The 16,288-nt window shown below is 55.2% G+C and overlaps 5 protein-coding genes across 6 annotated transcripts; 3 read left to right on the top strand and 2 right to left on the bottom strand.

The window, feature by feature from the left end:
* The first annotated feature begins 213 nt into the window (after positions 1-213).
* CAOG_06174 (hypothetical protein) lies at positions 214-3,158 on the top strand. Its single transcript, XM_004345714.2, has 6 exons — positions 214-296; positions 474-583; positions 748-1,168; positions 1,268-2,421; positions 2,546-2,812; positions 2,927-3,158. The coding sequence occupies exons 1-6, from the start codon at positions 276-278 to the stop codon at positions 3,051-3,053; spliced, it is 2,100 nt and encodes a 699-aa protein (XP_004345764.2). The 5' UTR covers positions 214-275; the 3' UTR covers positions 3,054-3,158.
* CAOG_06173 lies at positions 3,103-5,278 on the bottom strand. Of its 2 annotated transcripts, XM_004345713.2 has the most exons (6): positions 5,167-5,278; positions 4,772-4,960; positions 4,332-4,559; positions 3,664-4,136; positions 3,442-3,562; positions 3,103-3,326 (listed from the first exon to the last, which is right to left on the bottom strand). In XM_004345713.2, exons 2-6 carry the CDS (start codon positions 4,812-4,814, stop codon positions 3,175-3,177), a joined length of 1,017 nt encoding a protein of 338 aa, XP_004345763.2. In that variant the 5' UTR covers positions 4,815-4,960; positions 5,167-5,278; the 3' UTR covers positions 3,103-3,174. The 2 variants fall into 2 exon arrangements, with proteins under 2 accessions (XP_004345763.2, XP_011270589.1); XM_011272287.1 differs by lacking the exons at positions 4,772-4,960; positions 5,167-5,278 and adding an exon at positions 4,640-4,741.
* A 600-nt stretch (positions 5,279-5,878) lies between these two features.
* On the top strand, positions 5,879-6,499 carry CAOG_06172 (hypothetical protein). Its single transcript, XM_004345712.2, has one exon. It carries the CDS (start codon positions 5,913-5,915, stop codon positions 6,408-6,410), a length of 498 nt encoding a protein of 165 aa, XP_004345762.1. The 5' UTR covers positions 5,879-5,912; the 3' UTR covers positions 6,411-6,499.
* A 423-nt stretch (positions 6,500-6,922) lies between these two features.
* Positions 6,923-7,812, top strand: CAOG_06171 (hypothetical protein). The gene is made up of 2 exons (XM_004345711.2): positions 6,923-6,947; positions 7,045-7,812. Exons 1-2 carry the CDS (start codon positions 6,944-6,946, stop codon positions 7,722-7,724), a joined length of 684 nt encoding a protein of 227 aa, XP_004345761.2. The 5' UTR covers positions 6,923-6,943; the 3' UTR covers positions 7,725-7,812.
* On the bottom strand, positions 7,791-14,974 carry CAOG_06170 (hypothetical protein). Its single transcript, XM_004345710.2, has 2 exons — positions 8,147-14,974; positions 7,791-8,031 (listed from the first exon to the last, which is right to left on the bottom strand). Exons 1-2 carry the CDS (start codon positions 14,964-14,966, stop codon positions 7,943-7,945), a joined length of 6,909 nt encoding a protein of 2,302 aa, XP_004345760.2. The 5' UTR covers positions 14,967-14,974; the 3' UTR covers positions 7,791-7,942.
* Positions 14,975-16,288: the final 1,314 nt, after the last annotated feature.

Below are 16,288 nucleotides of genomic sequence, written 5' to 3'. Positions count from 1 at the left end.
GAGTCAGTGAGCAAAACGACGCGACACAACGGCTCCTTCACTCGCTCCCCTCTGCCGCCCAACGCACTTCCGGTGCGCCCCCGACCCTCGATCACACTGATGGCATGGTGTACACCCCCACAGTCAGCGCCCCCAGCGACGGAAAGCGATGTAGGACATGTGCTGGATATGAACGACATATTTTGGGGGGTTCATTCTACCTTTTTAAAAAAACGACCCCATAGACTTCTAAGTCGGTTGCAGTCTTCATTCTTCATTCGGGTCCCATTTTGCAAATGGTCGAGTTGGATGACTTGGTACAGTAAAATCCGTTCAAAACGGAGCTTTTTTTGATACGACTTTGTGTTATTCCTCCGTTCCTTAGATTTTCATTGTCGCCTGGAAGAAGCTGCTGCTGCTCTTTCTGACTTGTGCTCATGCGATTCCAACGACTGACTTTTGCCTCCGTCTCTCTGTACCGATGGTATCTACAGCCGGACGAGGTGCTCGAGCTCATCTTTGAGCGACTCGACTTGCCGTCGCTGCTGATCGCCGACGCTGTTTCGCGACGGTGGCGCTTCCTGACCAAGCGACTCGCTCTATGGTACGGGTGTCGGACATCTGATGCAAGCTAGTGCTTGTGTGTCTACTTGTGTGCGGAGTGGAGTTGGGCGCTGCAAACCGCCTCGCCCCAGCTTCAACTTGGACTGCCCGTTGACTATAAACGGGATTCGCACTGACGGGAATGATGATGCAACAATTCCATAGGAAACGACACTATCAAGACAACCCCGTTGTTGGATTCGAGGCGCTCCTGTTTGGCGCGCGAACAGGTCGCTCCATTGCCGGATTGGATGACGCCGAAGCGAGCTCTGACAACGCCGACGACGCCGACAACGCGTCAAACAAGTCAGAAACCATACTGCAGACGTCGTTCCTGTACTGGAAGAGACTCGTGGCTCGACGCGAGCGGATTCGCGCATCGCGGAAGGACGCGCTGCTTGTCAATCTGATTTTGCCGAATGGAGACACTCGCTGCGCCACGAGGTGTATCACTGCAGCTGTACCCATGGCTGTGTGGCCGACAGGTGCGCTGGCCAACGATCGGAATACAGCCTTCATGATGTTTCGGCACTTTGGCGACGATGAGCTGCGGATATTGCCTGGCCCTTGGACGACAATTGGACGCGTATGTCTGCCTGCCTTTGTGTTGTCTGAGATTCTATGGAGTGGCCTAACGACAACGTTCTCTTTTCTCTGCGGGGTGGTGGTGGTGGTGGAATTGTAGGAAATTTGCCCAAGCCCAGATGGCATGAGCTTTGCGGCAGCGGGCAGCTGGTTCAACTACCCATGCATTGTGGTGTCTCTGCTGGACGGATCCGGGTCGATTGTCATTTTGACGCCAGGGCCTTGCTTTTACTTTTTCTGGAGCCCGGATTCGACCAAGTTGACCTACTTGCACGCTGGAGCAAACAGCTTGTTTTGCAAAGTTGTCGATTTGACAACTGTCACTGGCGAGCTGATTTCCGCTCGAACGGCAGAGATGCAGCAACTGGCTACTTTGGAGCAAGATGCGCAACGGGACGAGGAGGCTGGCACTGATCATTCCGACAACGCAGATGCTGACGAGTTTGACGAATTTGGCGAGTCGGACCAGGACGATGAGGCTGAACCGTCCGAGCCATCATCTGCCGCAGACCCAAGTGCGGTGCTGGACGAGACCACCGCCGACCCGAACCTGGCTCCTCCAGATCCTGTGGGACCGGTCGAGAGTACTGACGAGGAGCAGGTCGAACAGCAGTCTTCATTGGTGGTCGATGACGACGGCAATGACGAAGAGCCAAGTACCGAAGAAGCTACACCTGACAGTGAAGACGACTCAGAGCCAGAATCTCTATTTCGATCGTCACCAGCCACAGGAAGCCGCAAGTTGCCTGCTGACACCCCGTACGATTCCCAGCACCTGTTATTTCAAGGCGCCTCGATGCTGCTCGCCACGGGACGGCCACTGTTTCATGTATGGGCACCAGATAGCAAGCGACTCTTGGTGCATACGGATGAGCGGTACTTTGTTGCACGCATTGGGCAGAGCAACGAGCCAGAGATTTCTGAGCTTGGCACCTTCCGCCCGGCGTCGGCGCATTCCTGTCCGCAGTGGTTGACACGTCGCCAGTGCATTGGATTGTTTTCACTTCAGCATCTGCAGTCGCATGCGCATCGTTGGCTCATCACAATGGAAGAGTCGGAACAAATCGCCAGCCGCATGAAGACCGCGCCGCTCGACGAGCTGAACTATGTCATGCTGACGCAACTGAACGAGACGGAAGCATCGGTCGTCCTCGTGGATGTGACAACCCAGCAGGTGCTTGCTCATCTCGTGCGCGTCACGGATGCACACTTGTTTGCGATGAATTTCTTCCAGTTTACTTTGTCTCCCTGCGGGTAAGTTGTGTCAAGTCCAGAGACGTGTGCAGGGGGGTGGGGTGAAATGTGATACAGTGGTTGCAGGTGGCTGATGAGCCTCGGTTTGATTTTGACCTTCTGTGAACACTGTTTTCTGTCGCAGCGAATGGATGAGCAGCTCGCACCTCTCACATCTTGTTGCGCTGGTCAACTTCCGAACAATGCGCACCGTCCACATCGAGGGAGATGCGGTCTTCTGGAGTCCCGACTCCCAAAAGCTTGCCGTCATCAAAGTAAACCAGGCCGTGGGCAGCTACGAGCTGAAAGTCGACATTCGCCATCGATCGGCCAACGTGTTTGCTAAACGGGGCGGCTCGTTTTCGGCGCATGCGACTCGGTCTGCAGCTCAAATTATTTCGTTTTGGGACCAGTACCAGCACTGTCAGTCGTTCATGCATGCCTTGTTGTCGGGTTGAGTGAGTTCTTCAGTGTTGCTCATCGCAGCCTATCACTTTGCATTTGTGTGACCACAAAAAACCAACAGCACTCCCGCTGTGGAGCTCGGACAGCTCAAAGTTCGTGCTGACAGTGTCGCCAACAGAAGGGAGCGTCGTGAGGCTGGGCGTCGTGATCGACGGCGTGAACGAGCCAAGTTTTACGCTCGGGTGTAACGTTGCGTGGGTTCCCTGCAGCGAGAGCTGAGCAGCAATGCCTTTGTGTGCACATTTCACCAATTTTATATTAATTATGTACAAGTATAACATAATCTATCGGCATAACTTTGAACCGTTACTACTCCTTGTCGTCGCCGTCCGCTGTGAATGACTGCAGGAACCAGGACCGAAGCAAATCTTGGTCGCACATCCATGGATGCGTAGCCACGAAGCGCAAAAAAACCTCCAAACCTTGCTTGCGTTTTTGAATAAACGCCTGTTTGAATTTGCCTAAATTCGAAAAGGGGGAGAAAGAGAAAAAAAAAAAAAACAACCCAAACATTCAGCTTGACAAGTGGCGTTTACAGACTCCTGTCGCAGCCTTGATACGCGAACGTGAACATACCAATCACTTTCTTTTCCGGAAGTTTTGGGAGGTTGTCACGCAGCGAGGGATTGCGATCGACCAGCAATTCTCGGAACTTGACGAAATCGTTGTAGCGTCGAGCAACGACCAGATTTGGACCCTGCATCCAAAAAGGGAACATTTCACAGAGCTTTAGTGATCGCACAAGAAACGAAACGAAAAAAAAAAGAAGCAGCTCTTCTCAACAGACGCGTCACTGACGTTGCTTCGGAGGGCAATGCAGCTGTAAAGCGTGAAGGCATTTAATCCGCTGCCAACGGTTCTTGCTTCATCCACCACGACATCCAGGGCAAACTGCTCATCAGGCTGAAGACTGGCCGATGCTGCAGAGACCCCGGGATCACCGTTGTTGCCCGCCGCGGCAAGATAGGCAGCCGAGGATTGGGCGGAGATTGATGTTGCGCGTGTACCGAGCGGCATGGTCATATTGGAGGACGCTGAAACGGCGGCTGCAACCTGCATGTGTGCGTTGTTTTGCGTCCCTTGCCCAGAACCTTGCTGGAGCTGCTGCTGTTGTTGAAGCTGCTGTTGTTGTTGTTGCAGCTGAAGCTCTCGCTCGTGCTGCGCAGTGCTTCCCGGCTTGACTCCGACGAGATATGTCATTGTTTTGTCATTGAGCTGACCGACCAAGTGCGCGAGCTGTAGCAAGTACATGCGACATAGACTTGGTTCCGCTACGGGCGACGACAAGAAACCAAAAAACAAAAATGCAACAACAAAATGCAACAACAAAAACAAAAGATGGATCTTTGATGAGTGAAAAAATGTTCACTGACTCAAAGCAATGGATATTGACACATTGCCAACCGATGATGAACATTCCACTGCAAGGGGTAACCACCCAGCCCAGCAAAACAATCGCAACGTACCGACCGCTCGCTCAAGAAAGTTGGTGGATTGGGACAGACCGGCTTCGAGCACGTTGGGATCGATTCGCGCCATGACGTCCTCTGTATCGTCTTGATAGAGTCCTTCTTGTTTCATGAGCTGCAGTTCGTGTGCTAACGAGCTGATCGAATTGAGCAAGTAGTGCACGGCAAACTCGTGCTTGACGTGGAGCGAGACGGCGCGACGGTGTGACGAGCGCTTTTCCAGCGCTATTTTCGAGGCCATGATGGTTGTGTATCACAAGTAAGTGTGCGGGTCAGGTCAGGTCAGGGATGATGGATGAACTCACATTCTGAGCGTCGTTGAGGAACAGCGGACCATTTTCTCGCCCCTTCTTCCCTCACAAAGCCTCCCAATACAAAAATTTGTGCTGGTTTCTTGTTTTTTTTTTTTTTTTTTTTTTTTTTTTGGTTTTTTTTACCTTCGAGACGAAATGCCATGCATAGATCGTTTGCAGTGATCATTGTGTCTGCAATGGACGGAATCGCGACTGGTTGCTGCAGCGCTTGAGCCGCTTGAGCAGGGAGGACTCCCAGCAGCATGGACGCCTCTGCCAGTGCCAGTGCCTGGTGAATGAGCCACGACCGCTCCATCTCGCGGCGGCGCAAGTCTACACGCAACAGACACAACAGCCGCGGGGCAATCGACAGAGCAGTGAGTGGATGGAGGCCGGGAGGGGAGGGGGGTTGCTCCGTCCCAACGACCCCGCCTGCCATGACAATGTCATCACAACATCGCTATTCATCTGTAATGGAAGGGGTTTGCGGGGGTTGCGGGGTGGGAGGATGCAAGAGACGGGAAATCGCGGTTTGTTACCAGTCAGTCGCTGGTGCTGCTGCGCTGTGACTCGGATCGAGTCGGTCAACGCCTCAACGGTCGCCATGCTGATGATGATGATGATTGTCGAAATAATAATAATAAAATGACAAAACCTGGACTGAAAGCAAAGCACGAGCATAACAGCAGCGAAATAAAAGCGTTTGGTTTCATTTTGACGAGCGCGACCGGAAAGAGCGAAAGGGCAGCCTTGTCGACCTGCAAGCCAGAGCATTCATATCAAATCATTGTCATGTGTACTGTATAGGAGTTTCGAGTGACATTTGCATTGATGTTGCATTGCACCGCATTTCAGGAATGGCCACCATTTTCTTGTTTGTGTGCCTCGGTCCAATCGCTGCCCCTAAATTGACAGAGGGCAGTCCGTGCCCATAGATCGCGGCGTGGTCTAGAGCAAGGCGGTTGAAGGTTCTTGATGGCACTTCGGCGGGGCGTGCGAGTCGCTTGTGGTTCAGAAACCAAATACCGCAAGCCGAAGTCGTGCACACAAAAGTCATAGATCTACCAGTGGTTTGAGCCCGTACAGTCAACCTCAACCATCCCGCCCCCAGTTCGAGTGGATTCTGTTTGAGGTGCAACAACCAGGGCGCAAAAAAGTGAGAGCGACCCAGCCTAAATACCCGAAAAGGGAGAAGGACGTTTCAAAGTGAAACAAATTTTTCCAAAAGCTCACTCCTGTTTTGTTTTTTGTTCTCTTCAGCAAACTCAAAGCCTCTTCCACAAACATGTCTTGCCCGAAAGACTACATCGGCGAAAGCCACAAGAAGATTGAACGCTCTGGCTCGCTGAAAAAGCAGGGTTCGGTCGCCGGCGAGACTGATGCGGCTCACAAGTTCAGCTGGGGCACGCTGAACGTGATCGAGACGCATACGCCTGGTGCTCCCATGGGCGAGAAGGCTCGTCGGGAGCTGACCGCCAAGATGAACGCCGCAGCCAACCTTCGCATCAAGTCGAGGACCGGCAACCGCAGAACGGACGAGCGCAACGATGGCAAAATGGTTCAGCACTTCTTGAACAAAACACCCATCCGGTCTCGTCAGGTTGTTGCACGCGCGGAACAGGCCTTCTCTGGCGCCAAAACCCTTCCCAACCCCAAGTACGCCACTGCGCTTGGCAAAATGAAGGTTCATAACGCAGCCACCGGTCGCTCGCACACCCTCAAGAACCATCACCAGCACAAGCCGAGGGCTCAAACAAAATTGACCCCCAGCCGCCGTCGTTAGACAGGATCGTTTGGGATCTGTGGGAAACGAACATGCACACAGCTGTTGTAAACTGCGCCCATCCCTGCAGGAGTATATCCTCAATAAACGATACTTGCGCGTTTGCTTCAGCATTGCTTCAGCATTGATCCAGTTGGAAGCGGTTTGAAAAAACATTGTGTTTTTGCACTGTTTGGTTTTCTCGGCACTAGATCGCCAGCCACCCCGACCGCTCGCTACACGAGCCGTATCTAAGCATGGTCTAGTTCATACATATTGTAGTTGCCGGTCGATGGTGGGGGTTGATGGCGAGGTCTATCGCCAAACCGTCAAAACCGCTCTGTTTCACTTTTGTCCTGAGCCATCCGACCTCGTGCCACTGCTTTCTTGTTTTTGAGTTTTCAGGAGCAACTGTGCATTCAAATTGGCGATTCCCAACTCATTTGCAAAAAATGCAGAGTTTGAAGAAATATAGTCCTGATACAGTACCAATATTCAGAGCGTGAGGATTGTCTCAGTGTTTCAGTCCCAGATTTCGTTCCGTTGTTTCAATCATGGGTAACAATCCCATTACCTCGCGGCCGTTCTGTGATTCTTCACGCATCCCTCCAAACTCACAAAAGCTGCTCTTTGACTTGCTTTGTTGCTTTGACAGTGACGCGCCGACAGCTCCGAGCGAAACAGGCGAGCGACTCGCAACCCAATCCCAAATCCAACGATGCAAATTCGGATTCTCACTCTGAAACACCATCATCGTCGTCGTCATTCTGGCCAGCGCTGGCGTCGCGGTGCACCATCCTCGTTGGCCTGCTGCTGCTCCAGTCGCTCAGTGGCAGCATTATGGAGCATTACGCCGGACTGCTCCAGTCGCACGTCGCCGTCATGTTCTTCCTGACCACGATTGTCGGCGCTGGCGGGAATGTCGGAAATCAGTCCGCCGTCGCCGTCATCCGCGGACTCGCCACGGGCGAAATCCATGCTGGGAACCGGCTCAAGCTCGTCCTGCGCGAGGCCGTGGCGGGAGTGGTCATTGCGGCCGTCGCGGCAGGCTTCAAGATCGCGCGGATTCTAATCTTGAGCCCGTCCACCGCGTTCAACGACGTGACCGCAATCGTTGTTGCTCTGGCCGCAGTCGTGTGCCTGTCGTCGACGATTGGAACATTACTCCCGCTTGCCTTGGATGCCGTGGGTGTCGATCCCGCTCACGCCGGCCCGACCATCCAAGTCGTGATGGACATTTTGGGCGTCCTGATCACCTGTGCCGTTAGCGAGAGCATCTTTGCGGTCGAGGCCATCACTGTTGAAAGCCAACTATCCGCTGCAAAAGAGTTGTGACAGCAGGTCCGTGTCCAGGATAGCAGCGCGGTACAAAAAAAAAAGCAAATGTTCTTGATATCAAATCTCAAATCTAGAAAAAGTACAAGTACACAAATTGTACACAACGAAAGCAAAACTCAAGAACCAGCTGCTGCCTCCTATAATGAATGAGAGCATTGGTGACAACGATTGAATTCCAAGAGTGTGAAGCCGAATTGGGGTGAAGCGCGAGCAGACTACAATCCAAGCAATCCAAAAGCACGCTGAATGCTTCGAGAATTGCTCGACGGGTGGTGTAGCAGAGCGAGCATGAGGTCTGACGAGTCTGTGTGAGTCCGAACAAACAAAAAGAAGGGGGGAGTGAGCAACCGTTCTCTTGCCAACCTTTCAGCCAAAAAAAAAAAAAAAAAAAAAAAAAAAACCCGAAAAAAACCACCTACCAGAATCAAGGGCGATAAACTCGGCGGAAATCGCAGCTACATCTTGAATCAGGTCATCGACAATGGGGCCTCGCTCGCCTGCCAGGAGTTGCGCGAAATGGCGCGTCACCATCTGGCTGGTCATGGACGCGGGCGAGTGGCGCACAAACCGCAGTAGCAAACGGCAAGCAAACAGCCGAGGAGTCAGGACAACGTCTCGATCGTGTGAGGTGGCGCCACCCAGAAGCTCGGACGATCGGGTCACAAGCGAAAGTAACTCGGGAACGATTGGCTCGAGCAAGGTTGCGTGGTCGACAGAGCTTTGGTCGATCGCCGCAAGCGCATCAAGCAATGCCGGTCCGAGCTCCAAGATGGGCACGGACTGATTGTGGCCGGCGTCGTGAAGCGCCGCAGTTGCGCTTGAGATGCAGTCCAACGCTTGTTGCAACGCCGTGCCCGCTACAACAACCGTCTCGGCGCTGCCTTCCCGAATCTGGGACAACGCGCGAACCACGGCTGCCAGTTCTTGACACGTGCAGAACGCCTCGCTCAAATTGACAAGCGCAGAATACCGATCCATCAGCCCGCTCGACCAGAGGTTTGCTTCGCCGTCAGTCATCCAGCCCTGCAAACTTTCGGCCAATGTGCGAACAATGCCAAGCAGACGAACGTCTCCACGGCCACTCAGTCGAGCAGGCCCACTCTGCAGGGACGCGTCCTTTGACTCGATCGAGTCCACTGCTGCATTCAGCATGGCACAGTTCATCACAATGTCCAAAACTTGCACTCCGATGGGAGCAGCAGCGACGGACGACGCACCCCGCTGGAAAGCCAGATCAGTGTAATGATCGCCGAGAGGACTGAGAAGCGTCACCAGGCTCAGGGCATGGCTGAGCAGCCTCGGTCCACGGCGTGCCAGCAGATCGTCGACACTGCCCACCTGGCACAAGCCGCGCAGATGTGGAATCAACGTTGCTTGAATGGCACGCTGCATCAATAGTGGCACTCGACGTGCAAACGTGCAGCACGATGCAAATGCCAGGGCCGCCTGGGCTGATGACGGGGGTTGCTCGAAAAAGTTGCCTGCTGCTGCTTCTGCCTCCGCGGCAGGGCCGTCCGCTGCATCTTCCGACGCAGTCGAATCCGAGTGGACTTGCTGGAACTGTTGCTGCTGAAGCATCATTCGTGCGCGATTCGAAAAGGAAAGCCGGGGATGCACCAGCGCAGTCAACAGTCGGTGCAGTTGGCCGTCGAGCGAGCTGGTCTGCGGCATCAGCCCAACGGGACACGTGCGAATCACCTCAAGGACAAACGCGTTTGTTGCGGCCAGAGGAGCATCTCCTCGAGCGCGGACAAACTCTAGCGGCAGGGCGAAATACAAGAGAGCGAGCAGGGCGCGCGCCGCCAGCACATGATGGTCTGCCACGCGTCCCTGGCGGTTGGAGCTGATCCGTTCCAACGCGCTCAAAACAGCAGAAAGCGTCGGGAGCACAATCTCACCATCTGCACCTCGCGCTGCATAAGCGATGAGCGGCAAGTAGCGTTGCAAATGCGAACTGGCAAAGGCATGTGCGTCAGCGAGCCGCATTGTCGAGTGTGCCGTCGAGAGACAGCTACCCGCCACGTCGCAAGTCAGTCGGGCAAGTGCCACAGCATGATCGCTGTCGAACAAAATCGTCTGGGTGAAAATGTGTGCCACGCCTCGTTCGGCGCCGGTTCCAAACTTCCACAAGCGAGGGTGTCTGGTGGTCGCGAGGGCATACTCGAGGATGGCGGCTGGAGGCCACGCGTGGCGACCGGCGCTTCGAAGCAACTGATGTGTCAGCGTCAGCACGGCATCCCAAGACGTGTTGTGAAGCGAGCTTGTCGTGATTTCATGAATGAAGGCCGCAGGCATGAGCTGCCTGGCTTTCGACACGAGAGTCCCGCTCGCTGGCGCGACGAGAGCCAACTGAGCTCGCCGCAAGTCCACGTCCAGGAGCCCCAGCACCTCTGCCACCATGCCACTGAACGCGACCAGGGCGGTCATTTTCCGGGCCGCAGTCGTGGTTGTTTGTGTTGCAGCGGTGGCAGCCTGCAGAATAGCCAACAACTGCGTTGCCACCTCCGACAAGGCGGTCGCTCGATGCGCTGGAGTGGCGACGCTCAAAAACGCCAACAAGACGCTCGACACGATTGACTCAAGCGTGCCAGTGGCCTTGGCGTCAACGCTCAGCGACGAGACAATGTCAGGCATCCCATTGAGCAATGCTGGCAACTCGTCTGGCGAAAACAGGCGCTGGTGGCTCCGACACGCGGCTGCAACTTTGACTGCCACGTCAAGTATGCGCACTTTGCTGGGGTGGTCGCGACGAGAACGTGCTTGCTGCACGGCCTGAAGCAGATCGGCAACCGTTGGACCGGAGACAGCATCGTCGACAGTGGTGCGCGTTTTGCCACGCAGCGCAAATGCGCCAGGAGAAGCAACTGCGGTCATGACTTCATCCACAACCTCGTTGGCAGCAGTCGAGCTGGCAGCTGCCAGGCCGTTGAGATTATCAGGCGCATCAACAACCATCGTTGTGCCGTGAGTGGCTTTGTTAGAGCTCGAGGGAGCCGAGGATTGTTGCTGATGCGATAAAAGCCAAGATTCGAAGCGCGGATGCGGCACATTCGCGCCTTGCGCAGCGACACAGTCGAGAGCAGCGAACAACGCATCAATGGCGGCTTCGCGGGCGTGTCTGTGCCCAAAGCTCTGAGCAGACAACGGGCGTTCTGCTGGTTTGTCGTCATCATCAATGACCATGTCGGTTGCACCGTTAGTGTTGTTGCTGCTGCTGCTGGTGTTGTCAAGCAACGCATGAGACGAAGAAAATCTCGAAACGTCAAGCGCATCTAGCGCATGATCCAGGCTCGCAGAAGACGCGGCCTCGCATACTGCAAGGAGACGTGAAACCGCCATAGCAGAAACGTTCGGCATGACCAGCAGACGGAGGGCGTCTGCCAGAGTTGCACGACCAAGAAGAACATCCAAGAGACGCGCGTTCGAGCTCGACAGAACAATGGTGCAGACCGCCTTGCCGCGGAGCAGTACGCCCAGCGGCGACGCGTCGTCGTTGTCGTCGTCGTCAGAGCCAACATCCCGAGTGAGCGCGAGGTTGATAGGGTGGAGTTGGTGGCGGTTGTCGGTGGCCAGTATTGTGGTTTCAAGCCTCTCCATCACCTCCTTCTGAGTCGCATCGGCAAGAGAGGAAGCGTCTGTCGTAGCCAGCATCGCAATGCCAACTTCCGCCACCGCCAGTGGCATCACCACCCAGGCTTCGTTTGAAGTTCTCCACGCCACGAGCGATGCAGACATCGCCTGGCCGGCATATGGATGCCGCTGGACGGCAATGCCATTCACAAGCGCAGATCGGATAGATGCTGGGCTGCTTGGATGCGGCTGCGACTGCGACTGCAGCGACTTCACGTGGAGGTCGGGTACGAAGCACTGCTGCAGTACTGGACCAAGCACGCTGGACACGGTCTCTGGTGAGCGTGCCAGCATGGTCTCCAGGAGAGCGGGTCGCGAGCTCAATGCGCTGCACAGCGTCAGTGCCAATCGCGCCGAGTCGCCAGTCTCCATCCATCGAATCAGAAACGCGAGAAGTTGACACATCACGTCGACGGTGCTCTCCACGCCAAGTGCATTTCGAATTGCATCCCAGATCAGAGGTCGAAGCAGGCCAAATTGCGGCAGAGAAGGAAGACGCTCGAGCAACCCTTGTGCGACACCACCAAGGGCGGTTGTCGGCAGCACTGCCGCAGCCGACGGTGAGCGCGGCATGGCAGCGGCACCTTGGACCAGGAGCGCGATGCCGCAAAGGGCAGAGTGTCGCTGTTGGACGGAGGCGGAGCTGAGGCGCTTGAGGAAAAAGTCTACAATATCCATCGTGTTTTGGAACGCTGCGCCAGCCGAGTCCAAGATCAACGACTGCAAATGGCTCAGCAATCGCGCATGATACCACCCATTGGCCGAAAAGGCGGTCGCCATCGATTGCAACGTGGTACTGCTGTCGAAAGACAGGGAAGCGACCTCGGCCCGAGTCAAGAGGCTGACAGAATCTTCGCCACTCGAGCCCGTCCACGGGTCTAGCCACGCATTCGGGTCGGAGACGGCGGCTTGGAAAGCCAGAGCAGTAGATTTTGGAGCGACTGGGTGTGGTTGTTGTGGTTGTTGCTGCTGCTGCTGCTGCTGCTGACGCGCTTGCGCTACGGATGGCATCGGCTCGGCGGCAAACAGCTCACATAGACACTTGGTCGGAAGCATCACGAGCTGAACTTCGTGGCTTTGCAGCATTGGCCGAAGCCATTCGTGGACCTGTGCCGGGGAGGATCGTGCCATGACGTCGACAATGACGTCTGGGCTGCGACACAGGCACAGCAGCGAGCTGACCTGCAAATCGGCACCCAGCTGCGCCAGCGTTTGGACAGTGTCCGCTGGAGGCTGGCGAGCCACTCCTCGCACGTCAAACAGCATGACGCGTCGAAGGAGTCGACTCGTTTCCGCGCGCACATGAGTGTCGTCAAACAAGGCCGCTTCCAGCTGCAGCACGGCGGCGGTCTCGGTGGTCAAGATGCCTTGCTCAGCCGCAAGCATGCCCGCGCTGCTCGCCGGTCCTGCAGCCGCTGCAGAGGACACGGCTGGGAAACGGAACGACTTGGTCAAGAGCATCTCCATCAGGCAGCGCAGCGTCGGAAGCTCGCTCCAGACCAATCGGCCAAACGTAGGCATGTTGAGCGACGCCATGATGACCAGGAGCACACTGGCACGCCAAAACGAGCCCGTGTTTGCAAAGCGAACCGACTGGAGTTGCGCTGGTAGCCGAGCCTCCCGCGGGAGTGGATGCAAGGTGAGCAACAGGATTTGATCCACCAGAGCCGCTGCTTGACTGGACGCAATCAACAGGCCCAACCCCGGCGCGGTCGCAATAGCAGTCGATGCTGTGTGCTGCTGCTGAACGCCTGGCAGGGCGCGCAAGTACTGACTCAGAACGCGCTGCTGCAGCGTGCCGCCACGCGTGACCAGCTTTTCCAGAATGTCAAGCACTTCAAACTGCGTTAGTGTTGCTTCGGCAGGACTCGAGGTGAGGCGAACCACCCAGAAGAGTGTCTCCTCGTGAACGTACGAGGCAGACGCCACCAGTTGGAAGCACTTGCGATCAATATTGTCGTCCTGGAGCAGCGATTGCGGTTGCAGTTGCAGTTGAGACGACGTTTGTTGCGACTGAACGAGCGCCGGCTGCAGCAAGCAGGCGGGTCCCGTTGTCGATGGTATGTATTGCTCGACTGGCAAGAGTAACAGTGCGCGCTGGACGCAATTTGCCAAGAAGCTGTTCAAGGGTGTGGGAGGTTTTTCGTCCGCAGACCCTGCCTCTTGTTTGACCCATGTTGACGGGAGTTGCACCACGCGCGTGGTAGTGCTGCACAGCCAGCGAACAAGCTCGGACTGCATCACCGAAACACAGTGGAGGGTTGGGAGCCCGTGCTCGTGAAGCGCGAGTACTGCCTGTGCGGCATTCGATGTGCCCATACCTGCCGCGCCCAACAACAACGCAGTCGCATTCCACGACGGCATTTGCAAAAACACGTCCGCGGCTGGCTGAGAAACGGTGTACTGGATGAGCGCGAGCAAGTCGATGACCGCAGAGACGATTCGCTGACGAGTTGCTGATGCACTGGCGGGGGACAGGTCCACTTCTGTGGTATTTCGCTCGCTGAGACGCTCGGTAACTTCAACAAGCATTGCGCGCATGAACTCGATCGCGTTGAAAGTGTTTGCGGCGAGTAATTTGGTCAAGCGGCGGATGAGCAGCCGGAAGGCGCTGCGCAGCTCTTCCCAGGACGCCACTGCCGCGAGATTATGAAGCTCGTCATTGTGAATGCCAGCGTCGAGTTTACAGGCGGCAGCAAGGCGTTGGTACATGAGTGGGGCCAGAATACGCTCGCCGGTTCGATTCATGCATTGCAGCGCAGTCCCGACGAGTTGCAATGAAGTGGAAGCTTGGAGTTGAATGAGCTGCTGCTTCTCTAGCATGGCGCTCGACATTGTCGTGGCAGGGGCCATCGAGCGCAACAATTCCTCGGAATGGATGGCGTACTGGAGTTCAAAGTGAAAGCCGACCTGAATGGCAATGCTGGGAAACTTGGAGTGATTCTCAATCAGTGGACGATATGTTTCAATCAGCATTTTCGAAACGCTCGCCGAGGTTGGCTTGATGGAAAAGATGCTCTGCGCGGCCACCTGATCTTGGTTGGTTGTGCAGTTCGTCACGATACTTGTCAAGAGATCCCGGGCAAACCGTGCCAGGGTGGGATGATTGAGCCACGCATCGACACAGTGTGCGCCAAACGCCCTCGCTTCTGGTACTGACGCGGCCAGCAGCTGCAGCACTTTGATGGCATTGCGGGGCGATTCTCGCTCGCGCGATTGCAACATGACATTGCCACCAGTATTGGCAGAGACAGTGCCAGCAGCAATGTCCTTGACTGGGCTCGCAGCAGTCAATAGCGGCGTGCCAGTGTTCGCTGCGGACGAGTTTGCAATTCGCAGCAAGTGATCGCGCACCATGGCCACGACCATCACACGCAACGACTCGTTCTGCTCGATGGGCAGGTAGCGGCGCATCACGCGACCAGCTGTATCTTCGACGAGACTTCCATCGTCCATTGGGGCCTGCTGCTGCTGGCTTCCATCAGATCGCCGTGGCGCAATGGCGGGATAGGTCTTTTCAGCATTGTCGAACGCCGTCAGAATGTTTTGTACAAACGCTTTTGCGGGTTCTGACTCGACCCAGATCCGGTCTCCAAGCGCATCTTGCATAAAGATCTATGGTTTCCGGAAGAGATGGAGCAAGGTGAGAAGGAGACCACGAGCGCAGCGAGAAAGTTTCCACAAAGATAGCTCGGGGAGCAACAGAGCTTCCAATCACAACTACACAGTCACCCTACCTGAACAAACTCAATTGGCCAGCTGGTCTGAGTACAAAACGCGCGAAGAAGCAGGTTGGCTGCAAGAGATTGGGCGATCGGATTGATCCGTGAGCGGGCATTGTCAGCTGGCTTGGACAGCAATGCAAGCAATTCCTGTCATGAACAACCCAACAGTGTGAGACAAGATAAGTTGGCGCAACAATAACATCCTGCAAACGAACAAGCACAACAAAAACAACCGCGCTCGTTCGAACAAGCTCTTACATCAACAACTGGCGATTCTGAAAATATCCGCGGGTGGCGTTTGGCAATTAGCGTGAGCGACAAGTGGATTGCCGTGTTTAACCGCGAGACTCCGATTGGCCGAATGCGCGTAATCAACTCGACGAGGTAAGTTTGAGCGTACGCTCGGTTGCCAGAATTGAGGGCGTCGTCCACCACGCGAGCAAAATCAACTGCACAATGTACACACAATGGCATTCACTGAAGGTGAGCATGCATCCACCACGACATGCTATTTTTTTTTCTTTTGCAACCCAAGAGTGGATGCTCAAAAGTCTGCGTGCGTTACCATCATCGGTCAACGTAACATCCAAGCGCGCTCGCTTCCGGGCGGGATCGACCAGCGGCCCGGCGTTCTGCAAGCTCACAGCCTGTTCATTGTTGAAACCTGATAACGATAACGGCAGGGAGCTCACACTTGTCGTGGTCGATGGCCGTGAGTCTGCCTCGAGCGGTCGCTTGGCTCTCAAGCCCGCCGGTCCTAATCCAACATCAACGAGCAATCGTTTTGTTTTCGACATTTTAGCACGTTGCAAAAGTGAGTTTTTGTTTGTCACATCAACAGCAACACAACAATCACACGAGAGTTTGCGTTTTTGGGTTGGAAATTGTCAATGCAATCCCAGTCAACTCAGAAAAGAATCGCCTTTCCATTACAACCACACAATAAAGCATCAAGATACTGCGTTGGATTCATCTCGGTTTTTTCTATTTCCAGATGCTTGTTGTACTCACCGTCCATTGGGGCGGGGAGGGTCTCGTGTGGATGACGGTCTGCAATGGAGTCTCAATGGCGAGATCTGTCAAGTTGGATTGCGAGGAACTCCACGGAGGGCAGTCGAGGATCGCTGTGCTGGGGAGCGTCGACTCGCACAAGCGGATGCACCCAACGAAAGACAAAAGGCACACCCGGGTGGAATGAAGCGGGAG

This window comes from Capsaspora owczarzaki, assembly GCF_000151315.2.
Source record: "Capsaspora owczarzaki ATCC 30864 unplaced genomic scaffold supercont2.10, whole genome shotgun sequence".
NCBI lineage: Eukaryota > Filasterea > Ministeriida > Capsasporidae > Capsaspora > Capsaspora owczarzaki.
This window is presented reverse-complemented; position numbering and strand designations above follow the sequence as displayed.

Excerpts from the sequence above, each read along its gene's own strand:
- CAOG_06174 (XM_004345714.2), top strand. The coding sequence starts at position 276 with ATGGTCGAGTTGGATGACTTG. Across the intron at positions 584-747 it reads ACCAAGCGACTCGCTCTATG|GAAACGACACTATCAAGACA; the intron begins GTACGGGTGTCG and ends ACAATTCCATAG. Across the intron at positions 1,169-1,267 it reads CTTGGACGACAATTGGACGC|GAAATTTGCCCAAGCCCAGA; the intron begins GTATGTCTGCCT and ends GTGGAATTGTAG.
- CAOG_06173 (XM_004345713.2), bottom strand. The coding sequence starts at position 4,814 with ATGATCACTGCAAACGATCTATGCATGGCATTTCGTCTCGAAG. Across the intron at positions 4,560-4,771 it reads CATGGCATTTCGTCTCGAAG|CGCTGGAAAAGCGCTCGTCA; the intron begins GTAAAAAAAACC and ends CCTCGAAAATAG. Across the intron at positions 3,563-3,663 it reads GCATTGCCCTCCGAAGCAAC|GGTCCAAATCTGGTCGTTGC; the intron begins GTCAGTGACGCG and ends TTTTGGATGCAG.
- CAOG_06172 (XM_004345712.2), top strand. The coding sequence starts at position 5,913 with ATGTCTTGCCCGAAAGACTACATCGGCGAAAGCCACAAGAAGATTGAA.
- CAOG_06170 (XM_004345710.2), bottom strand. The coding sequence starts at position 14,966 with ATGCAAGATGCGCTTGGAGACCGGATCTGGGTCGAGTCAGAACCCGCA. Across the intron at positions 8,032-8,146 it reads GTTTATCGCCCTTGATTCTG|ACTCGTCAGACCTCATGCTC; the intron begins GTAGGTGGTTTT and ends GGACTCACACAG.